The sequence below is a fragment of the Squalius cephalus genome, assembly GCF_949319135.1.
Source record: "Squalius cephalus genome assembly, chromosome: 17".
NCBI lineage: Eukaryota > Metazoa > Chordata > Actinopteri > Cypriniformes > Leuciscidae > Squalius > Squalius cephalus.
This window is the reverse complement of record NC_137138.1, coordinates 10,282,581-10,305,346: the sequence shown is the minus strand read 5'-3', so window position 1 is coordinate 10,305,346 and position 22,766 is coordinate 10,282,581. Positions and strand designations below refer to the sequence as shown.

Sequence of the window (22,766 nt, the reverse complement as noted above, 5' to 3'; positions counted from 1 at the left end):
AAAGGCTGCATGCATAAGGCTGTTTTTGTCCTTGCACTTTCCGAGCGTTTCAGCACTGTCGCTGTCCATTAGCTCCCTCTGCGCTTTACAGCGAATTTGGGTGAATCCTTTGATGCTTTCCCGAAAAATGCACATAGGGGAACATTATGCATTGGAGTGCGTTGGAAAACCATTGCATACACGTTTTTTTTTAAATACATAAACAGATTGGTCATTCAGAAGGTGCGTCATTCACAAGGCAGCGTACAAAGAGCCGTGTAAATGTGATATTTTCTTTATTTATAGTCCCTCTCCTTCGGCGGAACATACCATGTTACTATATAACGACGAGAGGGGGAGAGAGAGCGTCGTGTGACATAAAGGGAGCTGCTTTTTCTCCTCTTCCTCCCCACTGCACTGAGCGCGTTTGAGACAGCCCTGTCGGTTTAAACCGGGAGGACACCCATACCGACTTCTCAATGCAAAAAATAAAAGGGTAGCTAGAAGCAGGGGCGAGGGGAACGGAGGTAAAGCGAACGCTCACGGTCTGTCTCTCTCTCTCTTTCTCTCTCTCTTTCTCTCTCTCTTTCTCTCGTTTTTATTACATGAATGAATGAATTGAGTAGTAAGGGACAAATACAAGGAAACACGCCTCCGCCTGGACGACCAAACGCGTTTGATATTTGACTTGTGTTCAATGGTAGGTGTTTGCATCTGTACATTTTCGGCGAAAACCACAGTAGGACGTCTCATCCCGTCATTTGAAACACTTCAGAAGGCGTAGCAGCTGAAAGTCCTCGCGGTGAACATGGCAACTTTAACGAACGGACAGGTGGACGCCGCGGTGCATGGAGGAGCGGCCAGTACGAACGGGCTCGTGAACGGAATAAGCCACACTCACAGTCCCGCGAGCTGCGCCACCATTCCCATGAAGGACCACGATGCCATCAAACTATTCATAGGACAGATACCCCGCAACCTGGACGAGAAGGACCTCCGGCCGCTCTTCGAGGAATTTGGCAAGATCTACGAGCTCACAGTCCTGAAAGACCGCTTCACTGGCATGCACAAAGGTACGTTTCGCTCGCGAGAGCAGTTTCCCATTTTATTCCTGTCACTATGTCTTGATTTGCTTTGCCTCCGTTTCCATCATAAAATCGAATTCTATGAACAACAGGCTTGGATGTACTGGCTATTTTATGCATACATAAATTTAACATGAAATATGTTAGGGAATAATTCATTAATTGGTTTACTACGAAAGTTAAGTATTGATTTAGAATTGCTCCGTATCCAACACGAAGCGAATTTTGATAAATAGCAACAGAAGGCAAATGGTAGGCTACTTAGCGGTTTTTACGCGATCCTATTTTGAGGATGGGGTGGCGGGGGAGGGATAGATGGGTATGGGCTTTTTACTCTTGAAATTGACGTATCTTATTCTATTTCACAATGTTCATACTTTCTGAGTTAGTTGTTAATTCTGGGTTGTCAAGTTTTGAGATTCCACGCTGTGCATTTGTAAACCTTAACGTTCTTGAATATTTTTAAGGTGAATAACGCCTTACAAATATTGCACGCGACATGTTTAATAACTGCTTATTCATCTGTGTGAGAAGTCACTATAGAGCAAAATGAATCTCCATCTCTCCATTTAACGCGTCTGCCCTCGCTGTTCGACATTTTTTACTGTTTCCCCTCAGACGAGGAGACTAAACACGGAGCGTGAAAGTTTCAGCGACTGTACAAAGCGCATGAATATTTAATGAGGTTATGCACTGAGGCAGTTTGTGATTGGTGTCTGTTGCTAAACATCTCGACATAACGTTGTAGCGTCGTACTGTGTCGATAAAGCGGTGCTAGCATAACCCAGGGATAAAAGTGAAGCGGGTCCCCTTCCAAAATGGCAAATGTGGAATGTGTTCTTATCCCAGGGTTAAAACTGGTCTTTACACAGTGTTGAAAAAGACATTAACCCAGGGTTAAAAGCCCTGTAGAGTTCTGTAGAAGCTGTCTTGAGGTCCAGCTCGCTTACAAGTCCATCACTTTGTTAGTCATCAAAATATATAAATAAATCCATTTAGACTTGTTCCATCTCTCTCTCTCTCTCTCTCTCTCTCTCTCTCTCTCTCTCTCTCTCTGTGTGTGTGTTAGCTCAGTTTAAAAACAATAGGAGACAATGGAAAGAACCCCACCACAATAAAAAAAAAAGAATGCGTGTGTTTACTCGTGCGTGTGTGAGCCTCTATAAACATTTCCGCCAATTAGTTTTCTTTAGAGATCGTGTTGTGTGCACAACAAAAACTCCCTGGTATACTATCTGAGACAAGTAGCCTATTATCTTGTGTCTTTTGTCTAAGTACGATTGTGCAAGAAGTAAAAGTAAATGGCAGCCGTCAAGACAATGAAAGAGAACATTATGAGCAAGGATGGGATCTGTACTGAAAGGGTCTGTCCAGTAACCTCTTAATTGGGGTCGTGTAGCCATGATTGTTCCTGTTGTATTGCTTCACAATAAAATATTAATTTATGGTGACAGCCAGTCCACACAATAGCATTTCAGTGTGGTGTGTTCTAGAAGTAACAGCAGCCGAACTATAATTACCTCCGGCATGCTTATCTTCTCTTTGCCAGTTGGTGTCATATGCAGCAACTCGCGTCTCCGGTTAGGTTCAGCCGCAAATGTGCCTTATTTGTGCGCTCGCTTGCTCCTGCAGTGTGGTAATAACTGCTGAAGAATTGTACCTGTGGTGTGTTCGGAATGATCAATTCCTGAAGCCCTCAGCCAAGGGTCCAAAGGGGGTCTCCCTAGGAAGATCTTCCCAGGGGTGTCATTATTTCACAGGCTTGTCTAATTGATCCCCAACCCAGAGGACCTTGTTTGGCTTTAGGGTCACATCAGTGGCTAATTTACCCACCCAACCCTGGGAGTCGAGGGAAGAAGCTGCTTACCCAAGCCCCAGGGATGAAGTCCCGCCGTTGTAGTAAACAAAACTGTCCTCTGTATGTGCCTAGCAAAAATGTGGCTTTGAGAAGCGGATCTGGGGAGGGTAGGAGGTTATCTTTTATTAATAGCACCGCTGGAGTACTCCCCATCCAGTGGTTAATCATGTTGCTTGTGAACTATGGGGAGGCTGATTCTAGGAACTGTCTCCTTTTTGCAATATATGGTCCTTTGTACCCATCCCCCACTGCAGGGCTCGTATTCACTAGTGTGGTCGTCAGGCCTGCTTGGCTCCATGTTACGACTGAGTTTAGATACTCGTTCACTCCCTCTCCACAACATAAGCACTGGCGTCAGTGTCTCTCAAAATCTATTTCCCTTTGGCAGCAGTGCCGTTCTCTCCGTACCCTGCAGTACGCTGGAGCCTGTCCGCTTTGGAGCTCTCTTTACTTCAAGAACTTAATATGCTGTTTTTTAAAACTGACCTTTCCCTTCACTTTCAGCAGCAGTAATACCTTGTCACTAGGGCAGCACCCTTAAAAAGTGCTAATGTGTACCCTTAGAGTTCACCTTAAATAAAAAATTCTGCCATCATTTACTCACCCTCATGAGGTTATAAACCTGTGTGCATTTATTTCCTCTGTTGAGCAGATATTTTGACTCCATAAAATGAAGGTCACTTTGGACCCAAATGTTTTTTTTTTGTTTTTTTTTGAGTTCCAGAGAAGAAAAAAAGTCTAAAAGATTTGGAATGAAATGAGGTGAATAAATGGTGAAAGAATTAAAAATTTTGGGCGAACTTTCCCTTTAGTCAGAAGTTGCGGTCGTCTTTTCTCCCCTGTTGTGACATAGTGAAACGGCTTCTCAAACAAAACAAAAAATGTAGGGCGGGACTTGATTGGATCATTGCTTGCTAATTGCTGCAATCTCATGTGAGTGACAGGTTCCTGGAGTGGAGGGATCATTGGTGAACACGTCATCAGAGAAGAAATGTCTTTGCCAGGAGGAAGGAACGTTAATGTTTTTGATTAAAGATTGCAAGGGCACATGCATTTAAAAAATAATGAGGTAACACTTTAGTTTAGAGTCCAATTCTCACTATAAACTATCAGCTTATTGGCATGCATATTAAGATATTACTTATAAAGCACACAGTAATGCCTTATTCTGCATGATCATATTCTACATCCCTTAATCCTACCCAATACCTAAATTTAACAACTACCTTACTAACCATTAATAAGCAGTAATTGGGAGTTTGAGGCAAAAGTCGTAGTTAATAATCACTTAAATTAAGCACTGCAAAGTAAGATTTGTCAATTTTGGTTTCATGGGGACGTTAAAGGATCTGCCTCAGTTACAAACTAAAAGCTACCAAGCAACACTTAAAAGTACTTTATTTTTCTGAGAGTGCCTCTCAAACAAATTACTATTTTTTTAAAGCTCCATAAATATCCTATTCCTACAGTAGTCTGCCCTCCTTGATCATTAACATGATCGCATTGTTTTGTTTTCCATCATTATAGGAAGTTCTCCATCTTGGCCCTTCATCCATCACCACCTCCACCCACTTCCTCTCTTCACACGTTATCACCTCCTCCAGCCTGCTGCATGTCTCTGCCGTCTCTGCTCTTCCAATCATGCGATTTTTCTTTCCATTCACAGGCTAGAAGGGGTTTTGTCATCCATTTATTCACTCACTTACCCTCCTACACACATCGTTCAAGATTTACCATTACACTCCACGCTGAGATGAGGTCCTGAATGCTCTCAGTTGGGGTCTTAGGATGACGGAACCAGAACCTCAAGCTTTTCAGTGCAAATATCGGTGTCACTTAAAGACAGTTTCTGCTTCTTGCAGGTAATTGGTTAGATATTCACATGACAGACTGAGAGAGCGGCATGGCAAGCCAGTGCTGTTGAGATCACATCCAAACACAAACTGAAAATTGTCATTACTTACTCACTTACTTCTTGTTGTTCTAAACCTGTCTGACTTTCTTTCTTGTGAATGTTGCGAAAAATGTCCATACACTTAAAGTCAATGGGGTCCAATGTTGTTTGGATCCCAATGTTTTTCAAAATATCTTCTTCTGTATTCCAATGAAGAAAGTAAGTCATACAGGTTTGGAACGACATGAAGTTGAGTAAGTGATGACAGAATTTTCCTTTTTGGTGGAACTACGCCTTTAATTGCTAGCTGTGCATTTTCAGCAGAATCTTAAAATCGTCAAGAAAACGATCCCGCGTTGTGCAGGTAAACACCAGAAGCAAACATCGTTGAGAAGCGTGAGCGTTTGAAGTTGTGATGAGTGTAGGTGGAGAGGGAACGCGTTTGATGCTATAAAGAAGCACGTAGGAGGAGACGCTGGATTTTCGTACTATGCTGCTGAATTCTATTTTTTGATAGTCATTATTCTCATGCATATGGTCTACTTTTTGAGCTTTGTTTTTGATATGCAGACGTGGCGTGTGGGCATACATTTGATTTCGCCATGCTTGATACGCATCTGGAGAGATGACTGAATAAAGCCTGATGCGTTTTACGTGTAGACTCTAATGAGACACTGAGCGGAGGGGGCTTCATTCATCCTCATGCCTGAGCAGCCAAAGTAATGATTCTGTACATCAGTTATCTAGTCTTTAGACTCCTGTCTCTCGGGAGAAAGTGAGAAGAGCCGAATGCTACAACACTGGCTAAAGGATGGAGATTGGGAGAGTGATGGATTGAAAAAGAGAGCAGGAGAAGAGAAGAAACAAAACAAAAAAAGATGGATGAAAACAGACTAAAAGAGAGTTTAGCACAGGAATGGGCTTCTGTTTTAAACTGAGTAAGAGAAGTTGACAGTGTAAGAGATTTAGATGGAGAAAACCGGGTACTTGGGGCATGCAGGCCTGAGCTGGGGGGGGGGGGGGGTTCTTGAGTCCTCCGTTCACCAGCACTTTCATTTGGCTGCTCTGCGTGACTCAGCACAGCTAATAGAGGCCATTTGTACTGGTCACCAGCAGCTACAGGAAACATGCTGCGGACTTTAACATCTTCTCCTTGCACGCCTTTTAGCGTAGGGGATATTGCCGCCATGCACCGAATGACTATCACTCCCAGCTTGCAAAGTCTGAGATTGTTTGCATTGTCTTGTTTAGCTGTAGCTCACAGCTAGCTTCCATGTTTGAGGGGTGCAGATGGACAAAAAAAATTTATAATGATTTTGGTCACACTTTAGATTAGGGTCCAATTCTCTCTATTAATAATGGCTTTTGCCTCAATAAACTTCTAAATAATGCTTATTAATGGTTAGTAAGGTAGTTGTCAAGTTTAGGTATTGGGTAGGATTAAGGGATGTAGAATATGGTCATGCAGAATAAGGTATTAATGTGTGCTTTTTAAGTACTAATAAACAGCCAATATCCTAGTAATATGCATGCTAGTAAGCAACTAGTTAATAGTGAGAATTGCACCCTAAATGAATGTGTAAGGTGCTTTTTATTTTCTAGACAGTTGTGTTTCGAAGGTCCAAACAAGCTCTCTTTGAAAAATGTACAAGTACGAATGTTTTTTTTTGTGTTATCGAGAGTCTGTGTTAACGGGGAGGAAAATTCTGTTTCTGGCCAACCTAAACCTGAGTTTCTGGGCAGGATTTTTCCAAAAGACAATTGGATGTCCTTGCCGGAGAAAGAGAAATGCTGGGTTTTTCCTCCTGCGGCTTGGTGTTAATTCAGCTCGCGTCCTGGACTCACCATTGCATTGCTGTTGCATCATCTGCACACACAGCGTTTCTCTTTTTTTCCCCCTCTCTAGCTCGTTTGGATCTGCAGATGTTCCTAGCCTCGGCCCATCCCAAATCCTCTCAAGCCTCTAGTCTCCGATTGCTCATCCCTGCCTAGAAATCGCAGACAAGCTCCCGCTTCGACTGCGGTATCTGCGGCGCGTGATCGATGCGCCTGTTTTGTTTATGAGTGAGTCGGCGCGTCACTGCGTAGGTCGCCGTTGTCCGTAGGTCGCCTTCTCAATATGCAGCATTGAATACAAGTAGCACTGGTGGCACGAACATGCATGTAAATACGCATCCATGAGAGCAGGCCCATTTTTCAGGCAGACAGTCAAGAGGGTGGCAAAACTGTTTTTGTCCAGTGTAATTTGAGGCGATGCAACAGAGGTCGGCCATCAAAAGAGAAGATAGTTACTCAAGGTGAGCAATGACTTGCTGATGAAAGAGAGGGAAAAGGATACGCTGCATGTGTTGGCCACAGGTTTGGAGTTCTACAGGATAGAGGACCTGTCTAGCAGTCCTAACCTTGCGGTGGTCCTTATTAGCTAGTGTGACCCTGTTGTCTGAATTGGGCCAAAACGTAGCCATTTTCTCATACCTCAGGGCACTTTAAAACTCATCTCAGTTCTTTCAGTCGCACGGACAGCATGAAGACGTGTTTATGCGCAACAGCTAATCCCAAAACACTCATCTCATGAATTTCATCTGTTATATACCATAACTCTCTGTCAGATAGCTGTGTGAACTTTTAAACTGGAAGTAATGCCGCTTGGCGGAGGCGATTTACTTTCTAAATTGAAAACTATGCAAATATGCTACGCTGCGCAGCTTTTGCAGGCTTCCTAAAATTTTATCCTGCAAGATTTATGTCCGGCGTAATGGCCTTGTTGTGTTTTCATATATTTAAATAGCGGGACTCGAAGAGCAAGGCAGGGCTAAACTGGGTTCAGCCTTAAAAGTTTTATAAGGTTTAGCTGTAATTTCATATAAACTGCGCGGATGAAAAGCCCGAGGCCACACCCCCCTCTGCGGCACACTGGTTTTATCTCGCCATGCCTGTGAATCACAATTTTGATTTAAGAACCTCCGAAGCCATGCAGTTTCTGAAAACAACTCTAGCAAAATTAATAGTTTCTGTTTTCAAACTAGTTGCATCATCTAAGTGTTATTGTGGTGTGTGTGTGTGTGTGTGTTAAATATTTAAAGGGTTTAGGAGTGATATGTGCACTGCTGTCTAGGCAAGACTAAGAAAAGGTGTCAAAGTGCCCACAATACAGAAAGAAAACAGAGCTGTCAGTCAAATTGCTTCAGTTTCGTCTGGAGAAGCTTTTTTGCCTCGAAATGCAGGCTATCATGTAGTATATTTCCATTTTTTTGCTGTAATCTAACACTAATGATTCAACTAATGAAAAATGGATCTATGTGAAAGAGCAGTTGATGTTAGATACAGTATATTTCCATTAATAGACATTTTTGTTTTTTGACAATTTTGCAAACAATAAATTGTGAATTTACTACCTTTTTTTCTCATTTGCTTCATTTCACATCACTACGTCAGTAGCTTATCACTGCTAGATTCCCTATGGTTCCAGAGTGATGTGTCACATAACATTATGTCTTATGTGATTGGTTCAAATTCTGTGTTTGCCCATGAGCAAAGAAAGCAGAATGCAGGTTGCATAATTCTGGGGGGAATGTAAACTTTCTCCAGGTATTACAGTGTTTTTATAAGCTATAACCTATTTAGACCAATGATTGCTTATATTCTCCTCAGAAACTTTTTCACTCCATGAAAAAAACATTGTCATTGTAATTTAACATGATTTTTTAATTAAGCGTTCCTGATGCGATCTGAGGATCTACATAGCATCCGTCTTGTTAAAAATACACCAGTGTGCTCTTTTTTTCTAAGCCCTTTATTTTAAATTCTTTTTTTCTCATTATGTGAAGCGTTACCTATTTGTTAGTCTAATGATGCTGTTTTCAAACTCCATTAATTAGTGTGCAGAGAATGGTGAGGTAGAGAACTAAAAGCCTAGGTAATAGCTTAGATCATTTTCACTGTATGGACTGATTTAAGCAAGCAACATTTTAATTACTTTTTGATGTAAACGAGCAATAAGAAGGAGAAAAAGAGAGCAAACTATTTGGAAAGGAATGAAGAGGCTGTGTACTGTTAATCATCATTGTGTCTTTTTATAGCGGATTGTAAATAGGGCTACACTGAAGATGTACAATTACAATGAACCTGGTTGTTAGACTAACTGTTGGTTGTTTGACTATGAGCAGGTTTAGAAAGCCTTTTTTTGCAGTATATGCATTGATTGTTTTAAGAAAAATCTGTGTAAATGTGATAAATGGAGCTGAGAATACCACACTCTTATTGGCAAATGAGAACTTTAGCCAGATGTTTAACACAAATTATTTATTTGTTTTATTTTTTTGTTTTTGAGGTGTACACCAGTTACAGTGCTGGTTCACATCTTTTTCGATGGAAGACAAATTTAAACAAAAGTACTAAGTAATATTAATTAACTACATGTACTTACTATAGAGTTATGGTTAGGGTTTAGTTTAGGGTTAGTTACATGTAATTATGCATAATTTACAGTTATTACTATAGTAAATACATGTAGTAACGTGTTAGTATGTCACTTTAAAATAAAGTGTTACCAAAATCCCTCCTTGAATGTAATTTTTTTTTTCTAGTGGTTTTCTTTAAGGAGATATTGAATCAAATTACATCTTAGCACCTTTATAAATACCTAACATAATCATAAAAAACAAACAAAGAGTAGCTTTGACATTTCAAAATCCAGCCTCAGTGTCAAAAAAGCTTCTATGTAAGGGATAGTAGATGTGTAGACAAACTTTGTGAATAGTGTTTGTCCCAATTCTGTGAAAATCTCTTTCACAGATGTGTGTACCTGGCTGTGAGGTGTACTACTGAGCCCATTCCCACACAAATAAACAGCCGTTAAACTTATGGATCCAAAGTGTAGAACTTGAGTTTCCATGCATGCATTGCAGGAAGCAGTAGTATTTAAAATCCTGCAATGAACAAATGAAACAATTTTCCATGGGTCAGTGATAGCATGAGTGCACACAGTGTGGCAGAGTTACGGGCCCTTAATGGGTCTTTGCTTTATACAACACTCACTCACCATTTCCTTGTAAACAACAGCCTGCGTGTGTATTAAGCGTATGTGGTAGCTAAAAACATCCTGGTACTTTATATTTTCTCATCTTATCAGAGGTGGACGAAGTACACAACTTCCTTACTTGAGTGAAAGTATAGATACTGGTCAAATATTACTCCGTTACAAGTAAAAGTTGTAAAGACCTATTTTTACTTAAGTAAAAGTACACGTTTTTAAAAATACTTAAGTATCAAAAGTAAAAAGTAAATGTCAATGCATTGTTTTATTATTGTTGCATTGTTGTATGTAATACTTAAAGTACCGTATGCCTCTGAATCTATGCCTGCATACCTACCCTCATATCAATATCACATTTATTTCTAGAACACAGTTCCAGTAGTGGGATTGAATGTGAGATTGAATAAATTCACTCAATAACGTCCACAATGGTTTCGGACACCCAAATGGCTGTTCCCTCAAATACTGCCCTAGTTAAAGTTTTTTGCTTTTAGTATGAATATGTTAGCCTTACTGTTATCAATAAGCTAGTGTGCTCCAAAAAAAGTGACAAAATTCGCATTTAGAAGACCAAACCCAACGTTGAAAATGAAAATCAGGTTTATGTCAGAATCCAATGTCAGATTGACGTTGATCTCCAATGTAGGACAGACGTTGTATTGTGGTTGAAAATAAAAATCGGGTTGACGTCAGAAACCAACATCAGTCTGGTTCTGACGTCAACCCGACTTTTATTTTCAATCAATATCCAACGTCAATCTGACGTCGGGTTCTGATGTCAATCAGAACTTTCATTTCCAACCAAAATGCAACCCCTGCAACCAAAATCATCCACTGACTGATGTTACTTTCTACTCAAGGACCTTGACAGAATTGTAGTGGAGTAAAAAGTACGATATTTGTCTTTCAAATGTAGTGAAGTTAAAGTAAAATGTTTCCAGAAAAAATAATACTCAAGTAAAGTACAGATACTCAAAAAGTGTACTTAAGTACAGTACTCAAGTAAATGTACTTTGTTACTGTCCACCTCTGCATCTTATTATACATGACTGAACCAACATTTGTTTATGTCATATTGAATAGTCAAATAGATTAGCTATATTAAGCATAACTTGTCTTTTCTTTATGACAGAAGCAACAGTGCATTAAGAACTGCTGTTTTGTGAGCTACATGTCAGAAAATCGATCTTTATTTTGATTATTTGGAGGACTTACCAGAGTACGTCTATACATACAAAAGGTGTTCTCGTACCTATGCTAATGTACCATCTTTTGCTGAGCTGTCTTGAGATTTATCATGCAGGGTTTGATATAAAACAGAGGATGTGTGGAAACTAGTTGTTTTCAGAGAAGCAGGAGGGCATTGTGGGATACATGAGGGTGGAGGATATGCTTTGCCTGCAGTCGGAGCAGATCAAGATGGTGATATGATACCGGCCGACTCAAGCGCGTGGAGATTGCAATGTTTATGTATGCGGCAGTATATGCGTGAGTGTATATGTATAGCATTCAAAGGAAGCTGTGTGTATCTACTTATCTTTTGGTTGTTGATTCTCGGCATCCTTTGATACAAAAGTGATTTGACGGCGCTCATGTACCCCAAGAAAAACACGTAATGATTCTGGAACAACCCCCTATTAAACCATTATGAGATTATAATTAGCTTGACGTCTACTGAAACAGTCTATTTGTTATTCATAGGGGAATACGATTTTTTTTATTGAGGCATTGTTAATAAATAAATCCTCATTAGTGATTTTCCCACTCAGTGTTATTGCATGTAAATAGGTTTTTAATGTCATGATATTTATTGGACTGAAATTCATTCGGCATAAGACGTTTAAAGACCAACCGGACTGCTAGCGCATCAATAACCTTTTTGTCTGTGTTTTCTTACAGCTTAGAGCTACGGAACCCGAAAGCTGTTATCTTAAAGCTACACTGTGTCATTTTTTTAGTTGATTCTTAGCAAAAAACACTTTGTTCTTTCAAAATGATATGTGCATATTAATGTGTAATTACTTCTACCAACTAATCAAGTATTCTCGTAAGCGTAGAATCTGCCATTTAGAATACATACGAGCGAGTCGCTCGAATGGCGGCAGCCATGTTGCGCCTCCATCTTGAAAATACATTAGCCAAAGAGGGATATACCTGGAAATTCAAGCTTCGCCGTTTCGCATTTTTACACTCAGTGGCACTGTGACGAATGCGAGGGAGAGATTACTCGCGTCTGCCGGCAGATTTGAAATAATACGGCCACCGTAGGAGTTAAAACGCCCTCGGAATGGGAGGGGCTAAAAAGTAATATTCAGTTGGTAGTCATATACAATTTCACCGCTAGATGGGAGAAAATCCTACACAGTGTAGCTTTAAGATTAAAGTGGCTAAAACAAACCTTACGAAAGCTTTGTTCAGAACTGTTCAGAATTAAAAAAGTTGTTTTGCCTGTCTCAGAAAACCAAAAAAAAAAAAATCAATGTTATGAGGGTCAGTGTCCAGTTCAAACCTTTTCTTTAATCCACTGTCATCGGAGTGGCTGTTAATGCACTTTTAATTCATGGGATGAATTTTTTTTTTTTAAGTTTGCATTTCAATTGGATGTGAGAAAGCTGGAGCAATTGCAGGCATCTTTTAAGGTTTGTTTTGGGAATTAGGAGAATATATGAATAAGTTATAAGAATGCGAGAGAGAGAAATAGGGGAGGTCAGACTGCAGAATGCTGCTAGGAATAAACTCAAGAATCTTCAGATTCTTCCAGAATGGAAGTCTGAAAGTTGCAGCTTGGATTTCAACCGTGCTGTGAAAGTCTCTGTGGCAGTTTAAAATGTGCAGAGCCCACTTTCTGAGGCAGAAAATCTGTATTTCATGCCCAAAATGGGCATTAAACCTGCACTGAAAGTGATGCCACGAAAAGCCTGGGTGCTTGAGAAGCCCCTCCGTTGAAATATGTGCGACATAACATTTGCTCATGAATTTTAATATGTTTGGGTTTATTGGGGGGGGGGGGTCTTCATTTGCAAGAAAGCATGAAAGAACGCGATAAAGATGGATTGCGAGGGAGGGAGGGGGGTTGGATAAAAGAGAAAGGAATCGGGCAGAAAGAGAGAACAGGGGAGTCCCTGAGACAGATGTCACCCTCACCGCAGATTGATGGCTCTTGGCCGGTTTCCACGCCGAGCTTTGACCCCGCTGTCCTTTGCAGTAATTTATAGGTGACGGTTTTAAAGATTTAAGCACTATTTTGTGGCCTCGGACAGAGAACGACCTTCTAATGCAGGGTCGCAGTCGGTCGGCAGCTAAAAATGAGCCTACTCGCACCCATGCAGATCTGACAGTGCAGTACTGAATACATGAATTTGTTGTTGAATTCTCGCAGCCCAGCCCGATTAATTAAAAACACTGTTTGTTTTAAGGATGTGGATTTTATTTTAAATATACAGTGTGAGTGTGGATGACATTCAGGGTAATAACTTTCAGCTTGAAACATAGAGGACTGGAAAGGGGAAGTGTAGGGGGACTAGACACCCTGTGCAGCTTTTGGCTGTGTATCCAGTGGACCCAGCTGGGTCTGCTGTTGGATGAGGTGTATGAGAGGCCCTTATGTCTGCAGCAGTGGCTCGTGATCGGTGGGGGGGCTGGGCTCTGTAGCACATCATCACTCATTTGCAATTTAATGGCCCCAGAGATCACCCTTTCCTCACCCCACCAGCCCATTCCCAGCATGGCAAAGCTTATTAGCAGAGGTTTTAAATAATAATAATCTCCAGTGAATCTACTGCGCTATCCTTCCCCCTTTCGAGATGCCCGGTCAGCGGGGTCCACCAGAGTGGCACAAAAAAAGAGCTCTTTTTTGTTTATTTTGGCAGGGTTCAGATTGAACCAAGAGATGTCTATAATACCTGTTCATCTAAAAGAATAAAATATTAATTCAGTTAATTAAGTTCACTTGTGACTTTTTTTTAAAGAGCGTTCTTAAAATAATTTGCTACCGGTAAAACATCTACTATAATATAATTAAATATTTGTGGCCACACTCTATCATTCTATTGTTCTATCTGTTGTCTATCTATATATTGTTCTATTATTTTATTTACATATTGTTCTATCTATCATTCATTTGTTTGTTCTATCCATCTATCTTATCGTTTGTTTGTTCTATCCATCTATCTACTGTTGTTTGTTAGTTCTATCTGTCTATCTATCTATATATCGGTTGGTCGTTCACGCGCACTGTCGTTCGTTCGTTCGTTTGTTCTATCTATCTATCTATCTATCTATCTATCTATCTATCTATCAGTAGTTTGTTCTATCCATCTATCTGTCATTTGTTTGTTCTATCCATTTATCTATTGGGTGTTCTATCTATCTATCTATCTATCATTTGTTTGTTAATTTGTTCTACCCATGTATCTGTCGTTTGTTTGTTCTATCCATTTAACTATCATTTGCTCTATCTATCCATCTATCGTTTGTTTGTTCATTTGTTCTATCTATCTTATAGATATATCTATCTATCTATCATTCGTTCGTTCTATCTATCGTTCTGTGGCTTTCTAGTTACAGTTATATGAATTTCTTTAAATTACAATCATATTTGATTCTGTTTGGAAAAAATTATTTTTGCAATTCTACTGGCATAAATATTAGACTCTTCATCTTTAAGAAATAAACACAGTGTACTTTTGCTTATTTTTTTTTTGTTTTGTTTGCTTTTTTAAGAAAGTGTCTTTTGTTAGTTTCAATCTATGACTTTTCCCTGGAGACCTCCAGTCGATGCAGACATATTTAGACCTGTCTGGAGGTAGCAGACTACATTATTACAAAGCCATAATGTTCTGTAGAGAACCATATTGTCCCAGGCTTTGATGACACTGATAACGATGACTGGCTAACAATGCTCCTTTCAGTAGGCAAATTATAGTCTATGCAAAGTATTCTCTCTTTTAATTCCCATGTCATACCCACGTGTAGTTGCACGCTGCTACACTACCTCGGATGCCCTGCCCGAGGGCATTAAATTCACAAAAAAAAGACTTGAAATTGAAGCTCTGCAGTCCTACTTATTCAAGGAGAGAAAGATAGCATAGGGTTGCTCTGCCAAACGGATAAATATGACGAGTTTTGAGGATTGTAGAAACCGTGGGCCTCCTCACCCTGAGCAGCTTAGCTGTCCTCTTTTTAAAAGAGTGAGGAACATGGGTATCAGCGTGAAGCAGCCGCGAGGGCCTTCGTCTGTGTGCATGTGCAGGATTTTAGGAGAGCAGCCATAATGCTCTGTTTCCTGCAGAGAGTCAGCTTGACTTCCTGTCTGGGCCGCGCTCACATTGGAAACGTTATCGAGCGTGCGTTTGATAAAACATTGTCTGTTTACAAATCCTATTATGCACGTTTGCTGTGTCCTTGGAGTTGATTGCCGGTCCATGTTAGCTTTAGTAAACGTCTTAATTGCGTTAAATGGGTAGAAAAGCTGGCAGATTAGAAGCCATTAATGAGCGTTGTGTGAGCGAGCGTATTCCCGAGATGGCACTTTTGTTGGGGTTGGCAGGCGAGAAGGGAGAGAGTATGCCAGCGTCACCTTGAAACTCGAAAACACTGGAGAAACAGGTCATTGTGTCTCTGCTGAAAAAAGGTACACATCGCTCTCCCTCGCTTTCTCACTCGCTCTCTGCACCCTTTACAATCTCTTTGGATTCTCTCCCTCCCTCTCGCTCTCTCTTTCCATCTGAACAGTAGATAAGCTCACTGAGGGAGAGTTTAAAGGACTCTCCATTTGTGTATAAATAGCTTAGGATGAATTATTGAGGGACCCAGGGTTACTAATAATCCCCCTGGACCCATCCGACAATGACACAGAAGATAGAGGGAAAACAATTACGCTGGGTTTCTCCTGAGGAGGACTGGGTGGAAGGATGGAGGAGGAGAGGGGGGTGCAGACGGAGACGCCGCAGAAGCCCCTCACCGGCTTCCCGTCTTGGCTAATAAAGCCAATTAAGTCGGTAGAATCAATGGGCATGCGAGCGGTCCCGGAAAGAGGAAGCATAATGATTCATGTCCTCCACCCGGAACGTCCCGTCCCTTTTGTCCACGCGGCCAGGAGGACAGCGGGACACTGACGGGATGAGACAAGAGGACCGTGGGGGAATATTAAGGAGCTGTTTGTGTCTGCTGGTGTCAATGCAAGGACAGCACAGAGAGGGTGAGAGGTGCAGACGGACAGGCCGGTCACCCTGCCATGCACTCGCTCGCTTTCGGCAGGACGGTCTCTGCTCTCTGGTCTGTCTGCGCTTCAGCTCTAGCAGGTGGATCTTGGGTACGTCTCAAAAGCCGGACCTCTGTGGATGCATATGTCTGTAATACTTAAAGAAAGGTATCCATCAATGTATGCTTTATATTTGGGTGTTTCTTCAACTTTAGGCACTTTAATGTTTTTTATTAAAAATAACATATTTCAACTGTATTTTGTTATGTTAAGGTAACATTAAAACATCATTTACTTTTTCCTACTTTTTAAATGTCTTTTTTGTATAGATTTTATTATTTTTTTTATCAATTTCATTGTGGTTATTTAGGAGCCTTAAATGTTAGCTATGAAAATAGACTTAACAAGAGAGTCAGCCATTATTTTCCAAAAATGTTTAAAATGCCATTTCCATCACAGAATGCTGTTAGACATAGTTAGATAATTATATATGTACGAATGAGTGTAGGTATAAAAGTAATTTTTCTCAGAGACAAAATGCTGTAGTTTTTGAAACACCTGTATATACTTATAAATATTGAAATCTACTTAGCTGTAATTTTTATGATAATACTGGAAATATAAGTGGGGCTACAATTAAAAAGTCCCACTCACCTTTTCAATCTCAGTCTCAGACACTCTCAAAGTGTTTACTTCAAAATATGGTTGTTAAAAAATAGAAAAACTCTGTCCCATTTAGCTTTCCGTAGTCCAACGCACATTGTGTATATAGCCTACAGTAAACTGCCATTTAGAGTCAGTACAATTTTTAAATGTTTGTGAAAGAAGTCTCTTATGCTCACCAAGGCTGCATTTATTTGCTAAAAATATATAAAAGCAGTAATATTGTGAAATATTATCACAATTGTAAAAATCTGTTTTCTATTTTAATATTTTTTTTATTTATTCCTGTGATGCCAAAGCTGAATTTTCAGCATCATTACTTCTGTCTTCAGTGTCACATGATCCTTCAGAAATCATTCTAATATGCTGATTTAATGCTCAAGAAACATTTATTATTATTAATAATCAATTCATGTTGAAAACAGTTGTGCTGTTAAATACAGTATTGATACTTTTTTTCAGGAAAAGTTCAAAAGAACAGCAATTCTTTATTTGAAATAAAAATGTTTTGTAACATAAGACAGTTTTTACTGTCACTTTCTGATCAATTGAATGCATTCTTACTGAATAAATGTATTCATTTCTTTCTTTTTTTTTAACTGACAAAGTTTTGAAGTGTAATGTATGTCGGTTATTCTCTGGATTTGTCACATATCGCAAGGTTCATGGCATTGTGTCTTAATAAAAGACTTGCAAGAACCTCAAGTGGTCAGTCTCGTGTCTTGAATTTGCAAACTCTTCAAGCGCAATTGTACATTCCACTTTGTTATCAGAGTTATGCCTTTGAAATATTCAGTACTTCATCTAGATGGATCTGACCAAAAAGTCAAAAGGTTGTCTGCAGAACTGAAAGTGCACACAATCATTTCAATGAGCTTTCACTTTGTTGCAGAATATACCAAAAGTCAAAAGTTTGGCTTGTTACTCTACAGATGATTTATAGAGCAGATTGCAGCTCTGAATGATTTTATTAGTGACAGAAATGGTCGTGCATGAAAACTTTCAGGGCTAAAGCCCACTCGTAGCATTGCCCATCTCTCCGACCCTGCCAGTGGGAAGGACGTTGATTTGTAAACCGCTGTGAAATGCCACATTACTGGTTTTGATTAGTCCTGTGGCTTGGCAGCACATTTACGTAAACCTTGACTTTACGGCTTTCCTACATGACATCTCGCTAACAAGCTCTCGGTATTAAACACACACTCCCTCACATCTTTGCTCTAACAATACTATATTTGGTAAGCCAAAGATATTTTCTACCCTCTTTTAGTGCAACCTTCAGTTCTTGTATTTCAGAGCCTGGCAGACGGGCTTATCCTTGATACTTCGGTGAAGCCCCACAGAGCCAGGATGTAATTGACTGTCCACTTTTGAACACCACACGACTGAATTTTCTATTATCTGTCCAAAAGGTGATGTAAATTCAATTCAAAAAGGCTTGGTTGAATTAAGCAGTGTGTGCGTTTGAGAAAAGAAGGTAGAGAGAAATTGAAAGACCTGCCTTATAGTGTTACACGGTATGTATCGGATGTGTGAAGATGTATTCATGAGCATAAATGTAAAATTGTCGTGTCATGAATGCAATTGCGCCGCTGTCCCAGCGGATGTCTGTGCAGGTGTAGGTTTGTGTTTATAGTCCCTATGTATTGTACGTTAATGCATGTGTGTGGCTGTGTGAACAAACAAGTAAATAAATGAGTTACTTGTGAGACTGTTAACACACCTGGTGTTGAATGGGTGAGTGTGGAGCTGTATTTATTGCATGTACTGTAGTGTGTGTTCATACTGTCTCTGGGTCCTTTGGGAGTATGGAGTTGGGGGGGGGGGGGGGGGGCTGTGTCCTAATGATGCGTTTTCTACACCATTGATTCAGTAGCTCTGCTCCACAGTAAATCCTTCACATGCAACACATTAGAGCCCAGGCTTTTTCCTGCACCAATCGATTCACAGAACTTACAGCCGTTCCTCTTTTCTCCTGTCCTCCGTTCTGCGCTCGTCTCCATTCCTCGTGCTCCTCGTCTTTCCTTTCTTTTTCCTTTTCTAAAGACAATAAAAGTGAATAGAGTTCTTTCTGTCTGTACGTCTGTCTGTATGTATGTCTTTCTTTCTTTCTGTCTGTTTGTCTGTCTGTCTTTCTTTGTGCCTGTCTTTCTTTTTGTCTGTATTTCTGTCTGTTTGTCTGTCTTTCTGTTTGTCTGTCTGTATGTCAGTCTTCTTTTCTTTCTGTCTGTCTTTCTTTCTGTCTGTCTGACTGTTTGTCTTCTTTTCTTTCTGTCTGTCTGTCTGTCTGTCTGTCTGTCTTTCTTTCTTTCTGAAAATCTTGGGAAAATTGTAACATTTTTCCCTACATTTTGAATGGTAGTGTATGTCATGTCATTGGGGAGTTCAGCTCATATGCCATCTCAAGGTTCTTCTTTTTCTCCCTGGCAAGGGATTCAGCAGAGGGGAACCCAGGTTTAGCATTAAAGCCCATTAGAAATGCATCCACCGACCTCCTCAAATATTCCCTCACACTACCACTTCATTCCACTGGAATAATGTCACTCAAGGAGAGGACTCATTAGTCCCAGAAACAGCTCCTGAATATTTAAGGCCTATTTTATTGAATCAAAAAAGAAAAGCTCGACATGGTTTCGGCACAGTAATTGAAGATCTCGTTCTCTCTTACTTTCTCTTTCTCTCTCTCAGATTACTCTCTGAGCTCATATTGCTGTCTTCAAAGTGCATTTTTATTTAATCAGGGGGTTACTGCGTCCAATTAAATATTTTAAGAAGACATGTTGTTGAGGTGGGGGCAGGGCGGAGCGGAGCGGCGCAAAGGTGTCCTGGAGTATTTCAGGAGACCTTGAACTCTCAGACTTTTGGAGGACAGTTTATTCAAATTACCCATGGTGTACGGGGATACTCATGTTAAAGGGAGGAGGGAAAACTTGGTACTACTACCTTTGCTCAATCTCTACCACCACAAAAGCGATGCACACTATTGCAGACACAGGCACGACAACTAAAATGACGTGAACAAACATGACAGTGCTTGGAAACACTTTTTTGGAACAATAAATGTTTGATCAGCACATATTGATTTGAGCACACACAAACCACAGCTGGAAATGTCTCCTCTTACCTGGTGTGTTTGTGCCAGTTTGTTATTTGGTTGTTTTTGGTGCACCAGTGATTATTGTCAAAACTATCTTGGGTTATTGCCCTCACAGAAACTTTTGAAGATGAATGCTTCTTTGGCCAGATGATCAATTGGATTATTTGCAGTGGCAGGTATAAATAATGACAGTAATAAGCAAAAACAAGTGAAGGAGCAGCTATAATTTATTATTCATATCATGAATCCCAATTATTATAAATGACGCCTGCATTATTCCATTGCCCTCTCCTTTACTCTCGAAACCTGTTGTGCAAATAAAAACCAGAAGGCTTCTAGTGAAATACTAATTCAATAGTAAAACGGCTACTGAAACCACCACTTTTGATTCGAGATATATAGCCTACACTGTTTTGTGCATGTACTGTACTTAAATTTCAATGCCTGTGGTTACAGAACATTGATATTTCCATTTACAGATCAAAATTTGTATGTATTTGGAGGGATTTGTTTACAGGTTACAACTGTTTTTGTGCTATTGACATTTTCTAAGCATTCTTTAAATTGTGAAAAAGCTGAAGAATTCCAAGTCATTCAGAGGAGTAGAACAACAACATGTGGCAATGTGGTTTACTTCTCTTTAAAAGTGTTAAACATATTTTTTGTGTAATATTACATGAAAAGATGTGCGAAGTTATAATTCTGAGCAATGCAAGTTATTACAGTGATTGCAAGGTGAACACTGTATTGAAATTCCTCTTCTTCTACAATTAATTCAGCCCGAACCACTTCAACTTTGTTTCCATGCTTCCATTATCATTGCAATCGATTTAACAATGATGATGTCATTATAATATGTACATGCTCAATTATGATTGGCCCTGCATTATTTCACATATAGAATCGGCCCCTTCTTTCTTGCATCTTTAAACTGAAAGAACCGTGATGCATGTGTTGGTTCTCATGCAGTGAGACTGAACACGAGATGTTCTGAATGCCATGACACAGCAACTACTGACTAAAACCTAAGATTGTCTAAACTATAATACTAATTGTTTGCAGTAGCCTATAGCTTGAGTATTTCCTTCATGAAATCCCTTTTTTTTTTTTTTTTTTGCAATTGCTCATCACAAAGTCTGACCAAGGCACTGTGAATAGAGTCAGGGCCAGTGATCACCATGGTGACTGGGATGCAGTGCTGAAATACACAAGATATGTGTCACCAGTAATGTGCAACTGATAAAGGGCTTCGTAGGATGGTGTTTTCAAAAACAACTCCTAAATATGCACATTTAAGTCAAGCATATGGTCTATGGAAGTCACAACCCTTCAGTCTGTTGTTAAAATAATATATACTGGAACACTTGTGGAGACAGAAAGTTAGCACTTGTAACCCCAAGAATGGGAGTCAGTCCTCCCAACTAGTCATCCCTTGATGCCAGCACATAAAAATATTGGTTTATTTTGATGACGAACAGCTACATTATTACAACTAATTCATCATTATTGTATTTCAGGATAAGGCTAAATGTATTTCTAATCCAGATTATATTTCACTGATTTTGAATTGTATAGGGTAGAAACACTAATTCATTTAATTGCTGACCTAAAAAAAAAAAAGAAGCTTTTCTGAAAGCATCCAGGGTGGCGACAGTTGAGTAAAGACACTTTGGCCACATTTTGTTAACTTCGGATGATTTGTATCATGAGCATTTAAGATTAATTGTTTCTCTATCATTCTTTATGCTTATTTACTTTGCTTCTGTATCTCCAGCTTTGTGTGTGTGTGTGTGTGTGTGTGTGTGTGTGTGTGTCCATCTCTTAAGGGTGTGTGCAGAAGGAGAGATAAGACGCTAGTGTAGGACACTAGTGCAGAGTGTTCACAGAACATCTCGGTTACATGTAACCCTCGTTCCCTGAAGGAGGGAACGGAGACGTTACGTCAGTGACTGACATAATGGGGGTTTCTCTAGAGAGCCCTATCATCTTTGAGTATTAGAAAACGAGCCAATGGTATAAAAAGGAGCCGAGAGTGCTCTCTCGCATTATGTTACCTGCTGAGGAGCCGAGACTCTGCGCTCCGGCCGTTTCAGCAGTACAGCGGAAGTGGCATGCGGACGTAACGTCTCCGTTCCATCCTTCAGGGAACGAGGGTTACATACGTAACCGAGACGTTCCCTTTCAGTCCGTCACAACTGGTTACGTCAGTGACTGACGAAATGGGGGTTCCAATCTGATCTCGCTACTAAGGCTGTCTTCCAGTTTCTTGAGCTATGCAACCTCGAGATGGCAAGAGGAGTCTTGCCGAGAAAAAGACACGTGCTCGGAGGAGACTTACCGTGGAAATCCACGTGTGGGGGTTGCCCAACCGGTGAACCATGCACATGGAGGCATATAACCGATCACGAGGGCTGGCCAACCAGGCTCTGTGCCTGGTAAGCCAAGACAATGGCGTCCACTATCCAGTGAGATATTCCACTATCTCTCTGCTTGGAGAGAGCCTTTCCCTTCAGCTTCCCACCTTAACAGACAAAGAGCTCGAGTGAGGTACTGAAACACCGCATTCTGTCTATGTAAGCACGAAGGGCGCGTACTGGACAGAGCAGTGCCAAGGCTGGGTCTGCCTCCTCCAAGGGCAGTGCTTGCAAGTTCACCACCTGATCTCTGAAGGGAGTGGTGGGAACCTTGGGCACATATCCAGGCCGGGGTCTCAAGATGACGTGAGAGTTAGCCGGCCTGAATTCCAGGCATGCTGCGTCAACTGAAAATGCCTGCAGGTCCCCTACCGTCTTGATGGAGGCCAAAGCAACCAGGAGCGCCGTCTTCATGGAGAGGTACTTTAGCTCGACTGAGTGCAATGGCTCGAAGGGAGCTCTCTGCAGCGCAGATAGAACAAACAAGTTCTCTCAGCCACCCGCATATCAGGACCCCAGTGTACCCTTTGGCCGCCGCG

At 40.6% G+C, this 22,766-nt stretch overlaps 1 protein-coding gene across 9 annotated transcripts in view; it reads left to right on the top strand.

Moving 5' to 3' along the window:
- The first annotated feature begins 245 nt into the window (after positions 1-245).
- Positions 246-22,766, top strand: part of celf4 (CUGBP, Elav-like family member 4) — a 92,833-nt gene continuing 70,312 nt past the window's right edge. For 5 of the 9 annotated variants that reach the window (XR_013823991.1, XR_013823992.1, XM_079898222.1 and 2 more), the window contains exon 1: positions 246-1,052. Coding sequence is in view for 7 of the 9 variants with exons in the window: in XM_079898222.1 (XP_079754348.1) it covers positions 788-1,052 (265 nt within the window). In the remaining 2 variants the exon portion in view is untranslated. The remainder of the gene's footprint in view (positions 1,053-22,766) is intronic. The other 4 variants (XM_079898221.1, XM_079898224.1, XM_079898223.1 and 1 more) reach the window with 1 other exon arrangement.